This window comes from Henckelia pumila, chromosome 3 (assembly GCF_033568475.1).
Source record: "Henckelia pumila isolate YLH828 chromosome 3, ASM3356847v2, whole genome shotgun sequence".
In the NCBI taxonomy this organism is placed as follows: domain Eukaryota; kingdom Viridiplantae; phylum Streptophyta; class Magnoliopsida; order Lamiales; family Gesneriaceae; genus Henckelia; species Henckelia pumila.
In genome coordinates, this window is record NC_133122.1 from 194,415,905 (window position 1) to 194,434,956 (window position 19,052).

The window sequence follows — 19,052 nt, forward strand, 5'->3', positions numbered from 1 at the left end:
AAGAAAATATTCCAGATAAAATTATAGCAAACTTATAGATAAGAAAAAAATGTAAATAAAACCTTTCAAATAATAATCTGATTACATCATTACAAATATATCAAATAACGTATATCTGTTCTATTCCTTGTTTGTCTATTGGCCTCGGGTGAGGGGAGGGGTGTTTTAAAATACAATGTACATCAAGCAAAGTATGACGATGAAGACGACGTATCAGCCAGAACCTGCAAGTGTGGACGATAAACTCATTAATTAAGAGGTCATGTTTGACTCCCACAGTCCTACTCATACCAGACAACTGCATAGCAGCAAAGAAAATCACTTGTATGGCTATACCTCGAGTTGCTCTTCAGTGAACGAATCTTTTTGAATATTCCACGTGTCAGCATGGGTGCGGCGGAATTCTGCAATTGCTTTTGTGACAGTAGACTTCAGGGGTGATGGCTCCGACACAAAATGAGCCAGTAACGTGACATGGTCAGGTAACCAACTGGGACAGAATTTTAGAACATTAACTATTGCAGATAGAGAATATCACTTAAGCAAAAAAATCAAAGCACAACTTAAGGTCATGTCCACAGCCAGTCAGCCATCGTACTTTCAACTTGTAAATACAGTGGCTAGAACATAGATTAGGCTAAAATATTTTAAAAAAAACAATCTAAACATCTTTCAACTTTCATGTTAAGAACTGAACAAAGTTCTAAAACATTATTACTCCAACATTCAAAATTAAAACCACGAACAAAGATGTGAAATACAAGCTAAGATTACAATTTAGTGATCTTAGATTTTTCAAACATGAATAAAGCAAATTGTGGTGTGCAAGAGAATGGTGGCCATTATTAATTTTCTATGCTCTTCCCTGACTATCTTAGAGCGAGATAAATATGTCCAGAACAGAATATACCTGGGCATATCATAAGGAACCGATAACACGCAAGCTGCCAAAGCAAGAATGGAACCATGTATAGATGCAATGGGCACTGCAGAAACCTTGCTTCTGTAGAGCAAAAGGGTGATCAAAGATTAGGACAGAGACATTGATTCATGGAGTGCATATAGAACTGTAATATTTCAGGATCCAAAACCCACAAAATATTTAAGCTGCTTCATTTTCTCACAGACAATGTGCATACTAGCTATATATGTGTAAGAGATTCAACAAACAGAACTACACAGGAAACGATGAAATAAATTATTCCACATTAGAGTAATAATAAGCTTGCATCACCATTACTATTGTTCAATAATAATCACGATATTATGGACATGGAAATGCCCTGAAGGATAAATTTGATAACCACTCTTCAATTTGAGCACAACTAAAACAATTGAGCAAAGGAAGATTCGTTCCTGAATTCCTAATGGATTTGAATTGGCATGTGATTTTTTTACTGTGTTAAATAATCAGGTAAAATTGCGAGCTAAAATTTTAATGTGTTTGAACATTTCTGAAAAAAGGACCACATACTCAGCAGGGCTCCAACAACAATACACATTAATGACTTGCAAAGGCAGCATACAAATAGGTTTAGATCTAGCAAATTGTTCAAATTTCTTTAGCTTCTAGAGATCAATGTTAAATAAAATCTTATCCATAAAGAACCACGTAGCAATGCTCTACAAATTAAACATAGCTTAGAGAACAATAAATATAAAAAAGCTACAATACTGCATACTCATTTTACTAGAAGGACAAGCACGTAAAAATTTCAAAGAGATCAAAGACTGACAAATTTTGGAATGGAGTTAAAATCATCTTCGGAAGTAATGGTAGGCAATGCCAGGGGTGGGAAGGAGGTCAAAAAAGAGCATAATGTATGTAAAGTCCAAGCAAGAAAACAACCTCTGCTTCCTCTTGTCAAGTAAAAGATTGGCTTGCCTATAAGCCCTACGGCGAAAATCATCAACTAGATATTCATCCCCACCCTTCATTAACCCTGCTAAAACTGCCGCAGCGTGCTCCCGAACCTGAAAAAGTTGTGATGATCATACATGCCAGATCATATTGTGAAAGGCGACTGACTGATCGTTGTTTTGCCATATGATTTGTAAACTGATACCACTAGCTGAATTTGTAAAATGCTTATGTATCAGAAGAGAAACTTGCCTCAACTTGATTGTCTGTCAGTAGCTTCTCTATGGTCTGCCATATCTGTTGTTTGTCCGTGTTGGAGAGAACAAAATTGTGCCTGTAGCAGGATGGCAACGTAATATTAAACGCGGTAGAAAATCACAAAGAAATAGCATACTAAAACTGTTAAAGATTTGAACTTGAACCTAACCCCCACCCCAAAAACTAGCTCAAGGGGAGAGGATTGTCTTTGTATATATACGTAACTCCCGGGGATTTTACCCAACCGATGTGGGACAACTAAAACACCAATACACCCCTCTCACGTTGAGGAATGGACATCTGGAGCTCCCAGGAATTTTACCCAACCGATGTGGGACAACTAACACACCGACACACCCATTTCATGCCCAGGAATGAACATCTGGATCGTGAAGATATTAACGGGTGACCTAACTATGGGCATTCCAACACATAACGGTGGATCTGAGCTCTGATACAATGTTAAATATTTGGACTTGGACCTATCTCCACCCCAAAAGCTAGCTCAAGGGGGAAGGATTGTCTTTGTCTATATATGTAACTCTCAGGAATTGTACCAACCGATGTGGGATAACTAACACCCAACAAAAACTAACAGCTATATTAGTTTCCCATGGAGAAACAGAGGTAGGGCTGCTTTGAAACTGACTGTTCACGTATCATTCATGAATAGAAATAATTTAGATCGTTGGACATGCAAGAAAATCAGGTCCTCTCATTAGATACTCAAAAAATGCACATCTAATTTCTTCAAAAAAGAAAAAGCACATCCAATAGCCAGTGACGTTGGAAAATCAATCAAACGTGCAAGGAATTTAACATATAGTTGTGCATTAAGAAAAACATGAGAACATTCTCCAGAATCTTGAATGTGCCTTACATAATATATACCAATCCAAATCAGGCAGGATACCTGTACATGAAACTTCGCAGAAATGTCAAAGTTGCAGATCGAGTTCTCCAATTGGGGTCTCTGGCTAAAGAAAGAATAATGGGCACAACTTTGCTTAAATGGGGTTCCCCAAACACCCTCCATTTTAATAGTTCAAATGCTGCCTTCGCCAAAGTCGATAGATCTTTATTTGATGTTTCCTATCAGGAACAATAATCAAGCTTAATTGTAGACTTAGGACACAACAAAATCACAGCACTGTAAACAGAGATATAAAGAAAAAATTTCAGGCCAACATAGCCTTTTCTTTTTGTGATGTTTCCATTACGAGTTCTAACCAAGTTCATTAAATTACATTGCAGTATTTGCTTACTTGATTGATAGCTCAAAACTACAATTAATAAACTAATTATAGAAATTAGAGATAACAGTGTGTAAACATTTCGAATAATAGATGGACAACTGAGAGATTGTCATATCTAAACACCTGTTAGTTGAACCACGCAATTTGCTTACTTGATTGATAGCTCAAAACTACAATTAATAAACTAATTATAGAAATTAGAGATAACAGTGTGTAAACATTTCGAATAATAGATGGACAACTGAGAGATTGTCATATCTAAACACCTGTTAGTTGAACCACGCAACATGTAAACAATGCGTGAATAAATTGGTCCAATTTTCAAAATATTAAAGCGAACTTATTTTGAATTGTTTGTACTTCATCTACTCTTCTGTGAAGAGAAAAATATTTATTCACAAGCAACAAACATTAATTCAGACTTTCAGGTGCTGATCAAGTAGTTCTAACATTATTCTATTTTAAATGCTATTACATAATTTTAAACATAATTCTAGAAAACAACAAAATACAAAAATAATAATATAAATAGAAAATTATTAAACTTCTGCTGCATCATATGCATTTTATTTTAGGAAATAAAAATGGGAAAAAGATTACTGCAGAAGCTCAAAAGGTGCTTGACTAAATTTACCTGTAAAGATACAACAGGGAACAGAAGTTGCACAATAACATCCAGCAAAACCGAGGACCTCCCGGACTTCAAAGATGAGATCATAAAATGAAACAACTACACGTAGCAAAAAAATCGTTTTAGTTGGTTTACTAAAGTGACAACCAATTACCAACCAATCAATCAACTAAATATGAAAAATTAATAGCACAAGTACCGTTTCCATCCATTTTATATCATCTTTAGAATGGTCATCTAAGATCCCATTCTCAGATATTTTTTTGGTTGGAATCACCAAAGTTTCCAATGCATTAAGGTTTTGTATACTAGCAACCAGTTCAGAAGCATGCTTTACTAAAAATTGATCCCAAGATTCTGCAACCCCGATATCCGCACATGTGGCACCCACATTATGCAAATGATCATTGCCAAAAGTAGCGTGAAGCCGAAGGTTTGAGCATAAGATAGCAAGGGTAACACCAACAGATTCTCTGACCTGCACAGACGAGACTAATAAACTTGACAGAAGATAGCAGTAAATTTTGTGAGTAAAAGAGTGTTATGAGGTTAAATTTTCCACAATGGGAATGAGAAAATGGTTTCTGCTAAGAACACTCAAAGTGTAGATTTAAACAGAACAACAGATAGTTCCACTAGGACAAAGTTATAGTCTACCAGTGCTGAAATTGCAAGTATTGCAAACAACTGCATCATTTCAAAACTATCAATAACATATTTCAGATCATTGATGATCCAGTTGCTTGCCAAAGACAACATGGCGAAACATCCCATTAAAAACATTACATACATAGATTTATAAGACAAAGCCAAGAATTGATGCAGAATTTTATGATATTGCGGTCCACGAGCAAGAGAAAATGGATGGCAAGAAACATGAAGACCATCAATAACTGAAAAATAGAAGGAAAATAAAAACTTGAATTATGTAAGGAAAACAATTAGAGAAAAGAAAATGTAAAAATATGGGAACAAATAGTAAACAGGTTAAAATTGAAAAGTGAGACTAATGTGGATTCTCAATTCCCAATTGTTAATATACAATCAAGATAATTCGCTAAAAGTATTAATAAAATTGCTAAAATAATATCATCGAATGGATGGCCGAATGCATGAACAGAAAGTTCGACAAAGACAAGAGAAATGTAAAAAATTGCTTCAGCCCAGGGTTTGCCTAAAATTCCTTTCTAGGTTGCTGGATATAACAGCTACCATCCCAAAGTAGATACTTTTTCCCCACAAGCCCAGATTTAAAGCACAGATAAATCACAACAATCTTTGGCCATCAATTTGCAAGCTTAGACGGAAAGATAAAGTTATACTACCAAACCCTAATTTAACTCTCACCCATATCTAGGTCATCTCGAAGGAGAAGATAATTGCTCTTGGAAATTACTTAAAATAATAATCCATTTTCAGGATACTAGTCTCAAAAAAATCAATAACCATAGGCCAGGATGAAAATAAAGCACTTAGTTTGACAACTAGAACTCTCAAGCACGTGTAAAAAATAATTTTGCTTACTTGCGCAGACGAGTGACTCATATTACTCAGCAATTCATTTACAAGTTCATAATGCATCTGAACTTCAAGTTCAGGCATTCGAGGTGGAGATACTTCAATGAAAGCTGCTGAAAGAAATGCAAAGCGTTTGGAGACTACAGAAGTAGCAACTGTCTGAGGTAAAGGTTTCATCAGACAGCCAATTACTCGATGCCTCAAATGAGGAACCCTGGTTCCAGATTTTCCCTTCCCAGTGACTGCATAGCGAATACTAGCCGCCCATTCTGGAATAGATTCCACAGAGGGTGCATGGATAATGTTCTGCAATTTCACCTCCATCCAGCTATCCCATGCTTCTGAGATGCCAGAAACATCAGCATGTAAAACTCCAGCAAAAGCCTCAGCAGCAACACATTGTTTTGACCTCTCCTTAGCATCCGCAAAATCCACTAACGAACTTTTTAGTGCAAGTAAAACAGGTATGCCACATTCTTGAATAAGCCGTTTAAAAATCCGTGCAAAGCTCGAGTAAAAAGTATCACTTCCGAATAAAGAAATCCAACTAGGGGTACGAGGCCAGGCAGCAGAAAAATCAAAATAGAAACGAGTTATTGACTTGTCAGCAAAACTTTGCAAGGAAGTGTTTCCATAATTCCCTCTAGAACTGGCACCATCTGCGTCTGTGAAAATATGAACATGAGAAAGGCTATTCAAAGTCTCGATAAAAAACCCTTCTTCCTGAAAAATATCCGTCAAAGCTCCTTCAAGGGATGACTTCACATCTCTCTGCAATTCATCGGTACCATTTAAATTCTGTTCAAGTTCAGGAAGTTTGTATGGTGACTCTTTCAAAAGAGTGTTTAGAGCAGAAATTGCCAGTATCCGGGTTTGTGGTAGATGACTTTTCAAATTCTTCAGAAAGTGACCTGAAATGGGTTGGATTTGAAAATTATAGAATCAGAGAAAATTGTGAATCATGCTATAATTTTACTAATTTAACAGCAGATAGAAAACGTAATGGATAATAAAGCAGTTAAATAATAAGAAACAAATTTTCAGCTTAGCACAACCAGATATAGTAAGCATCACAAGATACTAATTACAGACCAGCAATTTCACTCAAAACTTCTATAGATGAATTTGGATCATTTCTAGATCCCATGGCCAGCAACAACAGAACTCTGTTCGCCATTAAATTATACCTGAAATTACATAAAATAAAGTTAATACAATTTGTGGATATGCGCACCAAAAAAAGTAACCACAGCCACAAGTCACAGTAGCGGATATGCATAATGTCTGACACTGTACATTCTATAAAGTATAACCTAAGGCTGTTGATATTGCAGCGACAGTAGCAATAAAACGCATTCAAGGAAAAATAGTAACAGTAATTCCAATAAACATTAACAAGAACAAAATGTACCGCCAATGCAAGTTGGAGCTTTCAAAACTCATAGAACCAATCTCAGTAATCAGATCTGTAAAATCAGTCCCATCTGCATGACCGCCAGTTGCCCGGGAATTGCTTCTTGATACTCCAGGAAAATAAATATTATACTTGACAAAAAGCTGTTATAATCACATCTAATGTTATTCACATATACAATATGTTCTCAAAGAACTCCTTGAGGAGTAAACTTGAAATTTTAAACTGGCATAAACTCAGGAAAAAGTTGGAATGAATCAAACAATCTCACCTCGGTGATTGCTTTCTGAGCCTTCAGTGATTCATGGTGGGAACTTCAAGCAACAAGATGTCAAATCAAACATTCATAATTTACTGAAAACCGATATTTGTGGCGAAAACTACATAAGCATCATACCTGAACAAAATTCCGCGAAGAAATGAAGAAAGAGCCTTTATGTCCTGGATTTAAGGGAGAAGAATAATCAGGGTAGTTACTTTACAGTGTTTGACTCAAACTGCTTCAAAAAAGTGGTACCGTTAAACGCTTGAGAACCGTTTGGGATGAAAGTATTGCACAAGAACCTAAGACTGCATTTTCAGGCGAGCTAGGATTTTTCAAGTTTTCAGAAAGAGTGAGCACACAATTTGAAATTGTTGATGGCCACCTTTTCATCATTTTGAGGACACACTTTGTTGCCATTCTGAGGACATTACAAACAATTTAGAAATAAACAAAAATCAATGAAAAAGGAAGTGAAGAAGTTTTGGTTGGAATTACATTACATTGACATGATGAGAGAGGAGAAGGTTTGATTACCACTTAAAAATGCTGAACTTAGAATTCCACATATAATAGTACATAATGAGATTAGAGGAACCCACTTAATGTCTCAATGCCCATATCATTCAAGCAGAGAAACAAAAGGGGGAGAAAGAAAAAGTAATATACTTACCCTCTAACTGTTTCGTAATTGTGCAAAGCAAGCTTAAGTAAATCGCCCATTAGCAGAGTCAAATGGTCTGATGGAAAAATGTTCCCAGAAGTACGGTATAAATGATATGATGACTGCGATGATCTCCACGTGTTATGCATATAAGCTTTGTCTGTAAGTGCCCACCGAGGCCTATATAACAAACTCAGCATCAAAATACACATGCTTTGACATATCAACAGGATATAAAGCGGATTCATTACCTTCTTTTTCCTTTAGAGTGAGATGACACAATAAAATTGATTGGAGGTTCTACAATGGCAGTTGACTCTAGTTTCCAGGTTTGCTTGTGGTTCGACCACTCCTCGTATTCACCACTTCCTGGAGGATTTACAAACAAATAATTCATATGATATCAAACACCAACAAGAAACAAGTACGAAAATGTCTAAGAGGTTTCCCCACCATAATTTCCTAATGTGTCAATTATACGAATAACGAGAAGTAATAAAATGCTATCATCAGACTTCTCCTTCAACAAATATCTGCAAGTTTGCAACAATTATGAGTTTCAGATAAGCTAGCATCTAATATGATTGAAAGGAGACAACACTAGCAGAGAAGGAAAGAAACTAAACCTACTCGCAAGTTTTGTGGATGACGTCAGCAGCTTTTTGTCGTAATTCTGAACTGCCAATACATGAACCTGTTGCTCCAGCAATCAAAAAATGAACAGAGCCTGCATCGTTGCCCATTCCATTCCGATATGACGGTGTAAAATCAGGCAAACATGATAAAACACCTTGCAGTGAAGAGTCAACACGCAGAAGAGTCACTTTCAAGTGATCTTTCTCTTCTCCTGGTAGTTAAAGTATATATCAAACAGTCAATAAGTCGACAAAGAAACTATAGAATTTTTTACTGATGACTCTAGGAAAAGAAAAAAGAAAGAAAACATTAAATAAATGCAAACTAGATATCAAGGTTGCCATGAAATCATTTATGTAATACATTCCACAATGACAACTTACAACCCTCACTAGAACCTTGAATCACAGACACATAAACACAATTATGCATGCATGTGTATCTCACCAAATTATTTTATATATAACTTCAGGGAGTAAAGCTCCACAATAGCGTACTTGACAGTCTGGTAAATAGGACATTTAAGGAAGCAACATGCTCAGGTAAACTTATTTAAGATGAGCAACCAGGTACTACCTGCATCGGAGTGGATTTTAGACTGACATATTGTTAACAGGTCATCCATGGCATTTTCAAAGTGCATTTTCAGTAGCTCATTTGCAAATTGAATTTCTTCCTCAGTAGGTACATGCCACTTTGGTGACTTCAGTGGCTTATCAAGGGAAAAATCTTTTGTATCAATCCATTCTTCCAATGAAGTAGCAAAAGAGCAAGACGAAACACACCTAAAAGGACATGATATTACACCACGTGTCAGAAATGAGTTCGTGGACTGACATATGGCTTGCCCACATGCGTAATAAAGTATCTGAACCAATTGTGACAAGAGTTGACATACTTGTACTGATCCATGGGATAATAGTGAACAAGGCTCCCAAGAAGAGAACGGAGGACGTGATCACCAGCCCCATTGACCTGCAATTTATTCAAAACATTATGGATATTAAATTTGGAACTCCAATAACAGGTATTGTCAACAATTAATTTCCCAGAAGGATAGATAACATGACCACAACTCCACCAAGGCATAATAATCCAATTACCTCCCAAGTACATGAAGGAATTCTGCTTGTGTTAAGTTCCAGATCATACACTCACCATGGAAGTGCAAAAAAATAATAATAACATTTCCATGACTCCATTAAGGCATACAAATATGATTAGCATGGGTATCAAATGCATGAAGTCGCAATAAACCAAAATAAGAGTAGGATTCAATGTGTGCTGTCAAATAATTAGATGAAACACTTTCTCCACTCAGTAGATTCCGGCTGAGTTACTCCATATTGTACAATTAGCAAGAAACTAACTGTTGTGACATGTAGCTAGAATAGATTAAATCAGTCTTGTTTAAATATGGTTGACAAGATATTTTATCTTTGGTGGGATTGTAAATTATTTAGATTGATTCTATTACCCATAATCTTGGGATTATGATTTGTACTCTGCACACAATTTAAAGGGGAATACCCAATAATGAAATTTACGACAATAAAGTTCTTTCTTGTTTACACTAACCATGATTTGACCACAAAAAAAAACTACAATAAAAAAATGCTATTCAAATCAGCTTGTGATCATGATGGGGGAAAATAAGTCTAGCATCTTCAAACACATAACTGTGTAAAACCAAAACGCCAACAAGAATACTCAGGTCATCTAATATTTGTGCCTTGGATCAAGAGGAACATAATTTCATATCTTTCCTACCACACCTTCAGGAATAGTTGAAACTCTTTTCAAAATCAAAACAGCAACTCATGATAAACTCCCACCTTTTGTGTTCTCGATCTCGATTTTTTTTTACTTATCTGTTCCCTACTTGAATACACCTATATCCAATAATCAGCAGAGAGATTAAACATGTAGAACTTGGGGGCATAGCATTAGAGATTCCTTATACCAGAGAAATATGCAATTAATGAATCTCACTAGCTTAGTAGCCTCTAAAATTCATGCTAGATATTGTCTCTCAACTACCTTTCAAGTGTTAAACAAACTACTTAGACAATACGTGATCTGCAGAACTATGATTCAGGTCAATAAGATAGAGGAAAACCTTCCAAGAAGTTGAATCAAATGCAGAAACAATAACTTCTTTGAATTGTTCCCCATAATGTAGCAGTGCCGGACCGCCATAACATATTGCAACTGAAAGAACCTTCAACTGATAAACAATTGCTGTCTCAAGAGCTGGTGATAGAGTGCCTTTTACCTAAAGAAACAGAATCATAAGCTGATAAACTATCCTGCTGGGACTTGAACTTATCAGAGTCATTTAGAGAAGAAAAACCTTGCTAGAGGGCAAGGCAGTTGAAGTTGTGCCACTTCCAAAACCAGTGGCTGGCGTTGCCTTCAATGAGGACATAACTGACTCTAAAATTGGTTTAATGAGCTGAACAACAGCTTCTTGTGGATTTGCATGAACACAAGCACAACAAAGCAGTCCAACCTCTGCAATTGCTCCAGGAAGAATATTTGTAGCAACAAACTTGGCAATTTTTTTAAGTGCCTGTTGGATATTATGTACAGTTCAATAACAATATTTTCAAATAGAATTTGAAATGCAAACAAAGTCATTTCCCTGTTGATATCCTAATCACCTGCTTGTAGAGGGAATCTGAGAGCCTCCCAAGCATAATTTCAAGCATGCAGAAGTAGTAGGGACCATCCTCAACCAGGAAAGTCCCTGAACTTGCTGGTGAATAAATGCCTTCATTCCTGCCGCGAGTATGGCTAATTAGACCGATGCATAAGCAACAAGATAAAAAAGCGAGATATCATATTATTGCTTACAGGACACCACTAGGTTCCAAGTGTTGAAGTAAGGAAAATAGTCGACATAAGAACTCATCAAGCCACTCCGAGAAGCGAATTGAAGGAATCGGTGAAGCTCCATTCATATTATCTTCCAAGGTAGACATCTGCAAACAAAAAGATGATTGAGCTAAGTCCAAAAAGCTGATGCCTTAAGGATATGTGTAGTGAAAAGAGCCCTCACACTGGAAAATAAGGAACCGATCAGCTGCATGGTTGCCAAGGTTTTAGGAGGATCATTGGCATCCATACCAAGTAATGTGTTGGACAAAGCAACCATCAGCAGATCAGCATATAAATCAGGTCCACTAACACTAGTTGAATTCACATCCAAGGGTGATAAAGAATTTAAAAACAGTGCTCGCCCGGCAAAAGCTATAGATGTCACAGCACTCTTCAACTGATGGGTGGCTGTCATCTGATAATACCATCAAATTGACAATGAATAAAGTTGTCAGCACAACAAAAAAAATAGGTTTTTAACTTTAAGCTGCTGTCACCGACATAAATTGATTTGACAAAAATTTAGAAGTGAAAAGATAAGAGCAAACGGCAGTTATCTCGCCAAAATGTGAACTGTTAAGTGTAAACTCATATATGCAACTTACAGTCTCCAAAGCCATGTGAAACCTAGACACCAAAAACGGCAGAACCAATGATGGCTCTATGTATGACAAAATAGAAGTTGCTGCGGAAACTGTTTCAGAAAGCTGCTCGTTTTTGCTATACTGACCCCGATCAATCAACTTCAGCATGGCGTTTACAAAAGAAACCTTATCAACCTGTGTAATGAATAGTTCAGATTGCTCACCGGCATCTTTTCTCCTGAAACAACGACCGTTGTCAAAAAAGCATATGAGCATATTGCATAATAGTACAATTGTGTTGAAGAAAACTTACAATTGCTCCTGATGCAACCGCTTCTGGAACAAATTCACCAAGTGAAACAAAAACCGTTCTAATGAATAAGTCCAGCGACCACCATTTGAAGGATGGTAATATCTAAAAGTTGAAAAACAAAAGATATAAATTGTGACGTGAACAACCAGGACTTTGTATAAAAAGAAAAAAGGACTGCAAATGGAATTCTAGAAAACAAACTGCTCTAAAAGGTTGACCAAATTGTCCAAGTGCTTTTGTGCCAAGCCACCAGGTTTCAACAGATACACCTACATTAGCAACCGGATAAAGTAATGAAAACAATTACTTCAAGTCTAATGGACCACTGCTAGATTGCTTACTAGGTAGTAAACAAAAGCCTTACAATTGATTTAGCAACTGCCTTTGATGGTGTGCCGGTTCGATTTGCAAATAAAAATCTCGTGTTCCTGGGAGCATCTACAGAAAAAGGACATGAACCACTCCCGTTTGCCACAGGCACCTACACATATATCATGCATGCACTCATTTCAGAACATAAATTCCTCGCACAACTGTTTCATGATCTTGCATTGATTGCAACAATATACTCGACCATAAATGTGTGATACTTTTATATCAAATAAACAATGAATGGTTTATATACGAAAAATACAATCTGCCAAATGAAATACTTTATATTCCTCAAACTCGAAACAGATCTCAGGAAAAGGAGACATAGAAAGCAGAGTATGAGTTGAATCTCAATTAACGACCATAGCATTATATGAATATTAAAAAGTATAAACAAAATCTGAACTCTAGAGCTCATACCAAACTTCCTGCTAAACCATACCGAGGACATATTAACTGGGGCTCGGCTGACTTCTATGGCAGTGCCTAATTCTCAGGGGACTCTTTGATGAATCTTATGTTAATCATTATTCAAGTAGAAAATCCCCCAGTAACATGTACATTAACAGATAGAAAATGGAAATACGACAGCTAAAACTGTTAACTGAACAGATTCTACCTCAAACATGTTCAAATATATATTGAATAAAACTGGCGTGAAATCCTCCCAGTTAATGAACCTGTAGCACTTTATGACACGAGATGTAACAGAGGCCCATTGGCTATTCCAGAATTGGCAGTTTGGTACTGAAGCCCAATGATCTATGCATATTCCCACCCATTCCCTGTAATGAAAGGGTAAAAAATCAAGACGACGATGAAGTTTCTCCTATGTCGTCACAAAATAATTTACAAAAACAATGCAGGTGTTTACCGCTGAAAGAAATCCTGATTTTCAAAGTTCGTAGGGAGGAAAAGCCGAAAGAATCCAGCACCTTCAAAAGAAGCATTATGCCATGGATTTTCCATTAGAGATCTGAAAATGTATTTCATTCAATAAAGAATGTGTTAAACCAACATTTAAGATTTAAAAAAAATAATCGTTGCACACATCAGAAGAATGTAATTGATAGGCCAAAGTTGCTCTTTCTCCCAGAAATAATATAAAATAATGAATAATAATTGCTCAGGAGATCAGAAGAGAAAATAAGTACTGACATAGAGAAAAAATAATTGAACAGTCAAATCAACAGATTAGACAAGAACAAATGGCTATAAATTTGAAGATTAGGTTTCTTGAAGAAATTATGTCACAACCAAAAATTAAAATTTTGCATGCTCTTATGCGAAATAACATAATAAATAGGTAACTAAAATCAAAATGAATCTACAGTAATGATTAAGCTAGAAATCCAAAGATTAACGAACTATTTCTCCAGCAGTCAACCATTCAAAGAACAAAGAAAACAAATCAAAAATAAAAGCAGCTAATAAATCTGAGAAGTAATCTCCACTGGGTATGAAACATTTATAAGCTAACTTGCTCCGATGCTAGATTCCCATTCTTAGTGAGGATATAATTTTTAGTGAGGATATAATAATATAATGCAGCAGGAAGTACCCATAGGTAATTGAATCCTTTCCTGGAAAATATTTCCTGAGTATAAGTCAGACACCAAAAAAACCTATTTGAGTGCAACACTGCATCCAAGCAAAAATTCACTCAGCCCTGTAACCTAAAATCTGCTTTTCATCTAATAGTGACATGAAGTGACACAGCTCATCTTGTTTTTTTTCCAAGTAGTCGGAAGTTGAGTCACTTGAATTGTCTCCATGACGAGCACTAGAATCTATGTTGCACACATCACATGATCTGGTCAATTGAGTAGCACAATTTCAACTACACAAGAAACATATATTTTTTAATGATGCAGATTACTTCAACTCATTTACCCCCCTTATATTGATAAGGCCAGACTCGTGATTTAGTTGCAAACATTAAAAACTAAATTTCAAAGAAAGTAAACAACAGAAATACCTGAATTCAGACCATATCTCTAATGCAGAACCTGTAGGGAAAAATCTCCGACAAGATCGAACAAGAGAAGTTACTGTCTCGAAATGTCGTTGTCTTAATCTCCATCCTTCTGGGCCAGTATTCCTGAATCAGAAATTGAAACTTAATTAGTAGGCATACTATTTGCAAACTAAAGTAGAAGACACCAGGAAATGCCATAAAGCACATGATTATGAAAACCCTTCGATCGTAATTTATAAAAGGCAATTACAGAGAACTATCGAATTTTTAACCACGATAAATTTATTTACTTGAAAATCCTGATGAAGCTCAAGTACCTCTGTCAACAGACTCAACATTAGACTCCCAGATGAAGGATGACAAGTGCAGTGTTACCTTTACCAAACCAAAATTAAATGAAACCCCAGGTTGATAACATAGTTGCGCCCAAAAACCATACCATGATTAGTCCACATAACAAGACAACCAAGGAAAGAAACTGCTGTACTTGAGTGAATGAATAGAACTCATATGTATCTAAAGAACTGCTAAATTTAATGCCAAGTTCTAACGTAACAAATATGTTTATTCAACCCAGTGAAATCACGTCTTCATAGAATCACTAACACTAAATAGCTCAGAGAGTGTTGTAGAATAAAATCACGAGAGTCACAAATATGATCTCACCTTGTAAAATGTGTGTGAACCAAAACTTCATATAGGGGCCTCCACTGAACTTTCAAGGACAGTTTTTTCCTGTATTTGTTCAACAATCTTACTAGAAAGCTTCCCCATCTAACCTAATAAAGAAATCACGTCCAAAAAATCAGAGCACATATTAAAAAGACCTCCAGCAGGAACTCGCATAACAGAAATCCTCACCTGAGCATGAAGCTTGTTCTCTGATATTTGAAACAGTTTCATTCCAATTTCTACAATGGCGGAGACATCTTCAACGGATAGCTCACTCTTGGCCTTTATAAAACTGTTCAATGGATGAAGAGTAAAACTTTATTAATCAAACAGTCATACTTGTCACTGCTCATTAAAAAGAATTCACTTAATATGAACTTGATAGTCTAAATAAATTTTGACAGAGATTAGTAGAGCACGCGAAGTCAATTTACAACGTTAATCACAAATTGCAGGGCAAAATAAAAGCATATAACACAAATCAGAAAACCTCATAGAGATATAAAATAACCATGGAACTGATTAGTAATTATAGAGCACAACAAGATAACGTCTAAATCTGGTAAACAAAACCTTGAGATCTCAATAAAAACTAAAAATAAATGAATTAACATATAGTGCATAAAAGCTAGGAATAAGCAAGGCAAATAGACAAAACCTTCCAGATCCATTTAGTTATTACATGATTTATGCAAAAATAGGAGTATCAAAATCAATTAAGCAAAACCTCGAGATCTGTTCAGAAAAAAGAAAAATGTTCTAGAATCATATGAATTGATCTACAAGATGTGTCAACTGACTAATGTGACCCCTATTTTAAAAGGTACACAATTACCACAGCTGTAAGAATGAAAAATAAAAATGTAAAGTGCATGACCAAGCTGGAATAATTTTAAAAAAAAAACAAGAGTAAACTTTAGGATCATAATAATGAGTCGAGAGCATCCCCTGTAGATAAACAGGGCATCTGCTGTTTCTACAGTCCTAGCACTCAGTTTAATCTGACGCAATTGAACAAGGAATGTGTTGGAATCTCCTGTTATATTGGGATGTAGTATCAATAAAACATTGAATTATTCTGGGGTGTAGTCAAGTACGTGGGTCACAGGCTTTCCATTTTTACATCCGAATAATGAAGGAAAGATGATTAATCATTTTAATTATAACGCTATACTATCTGAGATTCTGAATGGTATATAGCTATAACAGAACTAATGAAGGCATACCACAAGGTCAAAACAATGTCAGCAACAAGAAGGGTAACAGAGAGGACGGAAACTTTTGATAAATACAAGCCTCGGTTAACTACTTAATTGAACTCAACTAGTGAAAACATTCAACCAATTTCGAAGATCCAAATTCACATAATCACCAACACAAAAATATTCTGTAGAGTACATGCACTTGCGAGCAAACAATCGATCTCAAAATCAAATGAAATAGAACTCCATGCATGTGCATAATGAGAGAGGGTGAAGGAGGAAACAATGTTTAAAATATAAAAACGTAACATAGCATACGCCACCAGGCTACCCCCTCCGAATTAAGGCCTCCCAGTGAAAAACCAAAGTTGATCCATCCAGATTCGTTTTCATTTCTTTGTGTAGGCATTGATAAATTGTGAGCGCAGTGAACTAGTCCCCAAGGCTGGCCAATTTACAGTTTTTACTCTTCTTGTCAGATACAAACAATCACATTGTCATTCTCTCCTCAACACCTTAGTTACACTTTGAATTACAAAAGTGGCCTTAAATTATAATATTTTCCCTCCACCTCCCTAGAAACTTTGTGAAAGAAAGAGAACGTCATTAATTATGCATAACAAGTGGTACAGGCAGCAGCAACGGGATCAGAACTTGTTGGTCTTTTATTTGTATTTCACGTCAAATTTTTTGTTGAACCTTTAAAGTTTTTCCCTGTGGTATACCAGTAAATAATCAGTATCTCAGCCAAAACTCTTTTGTCCCCGGGAAAAGATTCCTGTTCTAGTCAAGAACCATTCTCTCACTCCTCCAGCTTTGTTAAACACTGGAGCGGAATGATGACCACACACTAGTCCAATGGAAGATGGATGCCAAAAGTACGAAAAAATGATTAATTCTACTGAAATTCAAGACAGAACACCGAATTGAGCACGACTGCCAAAACCAAAACCCAATGCATCACAAAACTGCCGATTCAAGCAATCACAGAAACAACGATTTGGCAAAGGGCAACACAATGAACTTAAAAAGCGATTAAGCTGAGAAAAATAAGAGAATTAAGCGTGATAACACTTTACAGGTCGAGAACCGAGACCCATTTAAGAGTGGCGTAAACGGATTCAGGATCGTCTGGATTGTACGACTCCTTAACAGACTGAACGATTCGAGCAAAAGCCAGCTTCTCCCGCTTCGATTCCTCAGCCACCGGAGGCGGCAACCATGCATTGTAGAGATGCATCCTCCACAGTAAAATCGTTGCTGCGATTAAATTCCGAATCGGGGATAAAACCTGGGTGGTGATGTAAAGTAGCAGTGTAGAAAGCTTAAGCCCGGGGTTAGTTGTGCTTATATACGGGTGCTTAGTCGGTCTTCATTTTACTTTCTTTTTTCACAAGAAATGATGGGAAAAATCAAAGATAAAGAAAAATAGACGACGGGCAACCGGATATTCCGGTGAATGGCGGTTTGGAGCGGCGTTGACTTTGGCCCTTTTAGTTGGGGATTGGCGCGGGCGGTGGTGGCGCGACGGAGGGTTGGTGACGGGACCCGCGGCTGTGGCGGAAAAAACGTGTTTCGAGAGTTCGCCACGACTCAGCGCTCAAAAAAGCGCATTTTTTACATACGCGACTAGGACAACGAATATCTGTTTGTTATTATTATTATTTTTTTTAAGAGTTAAGGAGAATAGAAAGGTAAATTATAATTTATGAGCAAGCATGATGCTAAAATTACATATAATATGTTGTGTGTATCTTATATCAATTATATCGTGAAACTTGTTATATTATATATTTTGTATTCAGAATATAATTGTATTAGTTATATTACGATATTTTGTATTTAGATTATAATGAGATTTTGACAAATGAATTTTGTGTATCAAATCTTTTTTGATATAAAAATTAATGTGCATGTACAATGACAACCCTACATGGTCCCAACTCCCAAGGACAAACGATACACTTTAATATTGTGTATATAATATTTGTTTTAAATACAAATTTATTTGTGTGATCGTCCTCCTTAAATTTAAAAAAAAAATAGTATATATGTTTACATATATGATATTCCGTTTAAGTATTAATCTAGTTTAATATTAATTAATATGATCTTTGATGAATAAAAAAATGACATGTTATTTTAGTATTATATATACAGTACATTGTAAATGTAATGATTCTTGTAAGATCAAGCAAATATTAGTTGCAAATCATGAGAGATTATATTTGAGGTTCTTTTTTAATGAAGTTTTTTTGTTATGTGTGAAATATGAAGTAGTCACCCACGCATAAAAAAATTCATCGTATGTTTATGATGAGGGAAAATTTGTATAATTTACCTTGGATTTATCTATGATGGAGTTAATGCATCTTAAGTATCAACTCGATAACTTTCAATTTGATATGTAGGGTAGCAATTAGTCCTCTAAAGTTGAAAAAATTGACGAGCTTGCTAAAATTATGGTTCAATCGAATAAACATCGGTTATACCATTTTGTATATTTTCTTTGAAATTAGCATTGTTGTTATTCGCCCATTACACCTGCAAC

At 35.9% G+C, this 19,052-nt stretch overlaps 1 protein-coding gene across 3 annotated transcripts; it reads right to left on the bottom strand.

Annotated features, from left to right (window-relative positions):
- Positions 1–33: 33 nt before the first annotated feature.
- LOC140892163 (proteasome activator subunit 4) lies at positions 34–18,078 on the bottom strand. Of its 3 annotated transcripts, none has more exons than XM_073300929.1 (35): positions 17,581–18,078; positions 15,489–15,591; positions 15,294–15,406; positions 14,628–14,750; positions 13,524–13,625; positions 13,269–13,434; positions 12,642–12,758; positions 12,479–12,546; positions 12,278–12,379; positions 11,986–12,202; positions 11,562–11,795; positions 11,357–11,484; positions 11,164–11,281; positions 10,854–11,072; positions 10,620–10,775; positions 9,399–9,475; positions 9,077–9,285; positions 8,495–8,711; positions 8,318–8,397; positions 8,116–8,233; positions 7,874–8,044; positions 7,456–7,621; positions 7,336–7,379; positions 7,210–7,252; positions 6,936–7,081; positions 6,617–6,711; positions 5,531–6,435; positions 4,206–4,484; positions 4,010–4,105; positions 3,033–3,211; positions 2,114–2,195; positions 1,850–1,974; positions 911–1,003; positions 337–490; positions 34–224 (listed from the first exon to the last, which is right to left on the bottom strand). In XM_073300929.1, the coding sequence occupies exons 1-35, from the start codon at positions 17,739–17,741 to the stop codon at positions 183–185; spliced, it is 5,448 nt and encodes a 1,815-aa protein (XP_073157030.1). In that variant the 5' UTR covers positions 17,742–18,078; the 3' UTR covers positions 34–182. The 3 variants fall into 3 exon arrangements, with proteins under 3 accessions (XP_073157030.1, XP_073157032.1, XP_073157033.1); XM_073300931.1 differs by having other exon boundaries at positions 15,294–15,401; positions 17,581–17,626; XM_073300932.1 differs by lacking the exons at positions 14,628–14,750; positions 15,294–15,406; positions 15,489–15,591; positions 17,581–18,078 and having other exon boundaries at positions 13,330–13,434.
- Positions 18,079–19,052: the final 974 nt, after the last annotated feature.

Coding starts and splice junctions, on each gene's coding strand:
- LOC140892163 (XM_073300929.1), bottom strand. CDS start 17,741: ATGCATCTCTACAATGCATGGTTGCCGCCTCCGGTGGCTGAGGAATCG. Junction 13,435..13,523: donor AATCAGGATTTCTTTCAGCG/GTAAACACCTGC, acceptor CTTTCATTACAG/GGAATGGGTGGGAATATGCA. Junction 11,485..11,561: donor TCGGTTCCTTATTTTCCAGT/GTGAGGGCTCTT, acceptor TTTTGTTTGCAG/ATGTCTACCTTGGAAGATAA.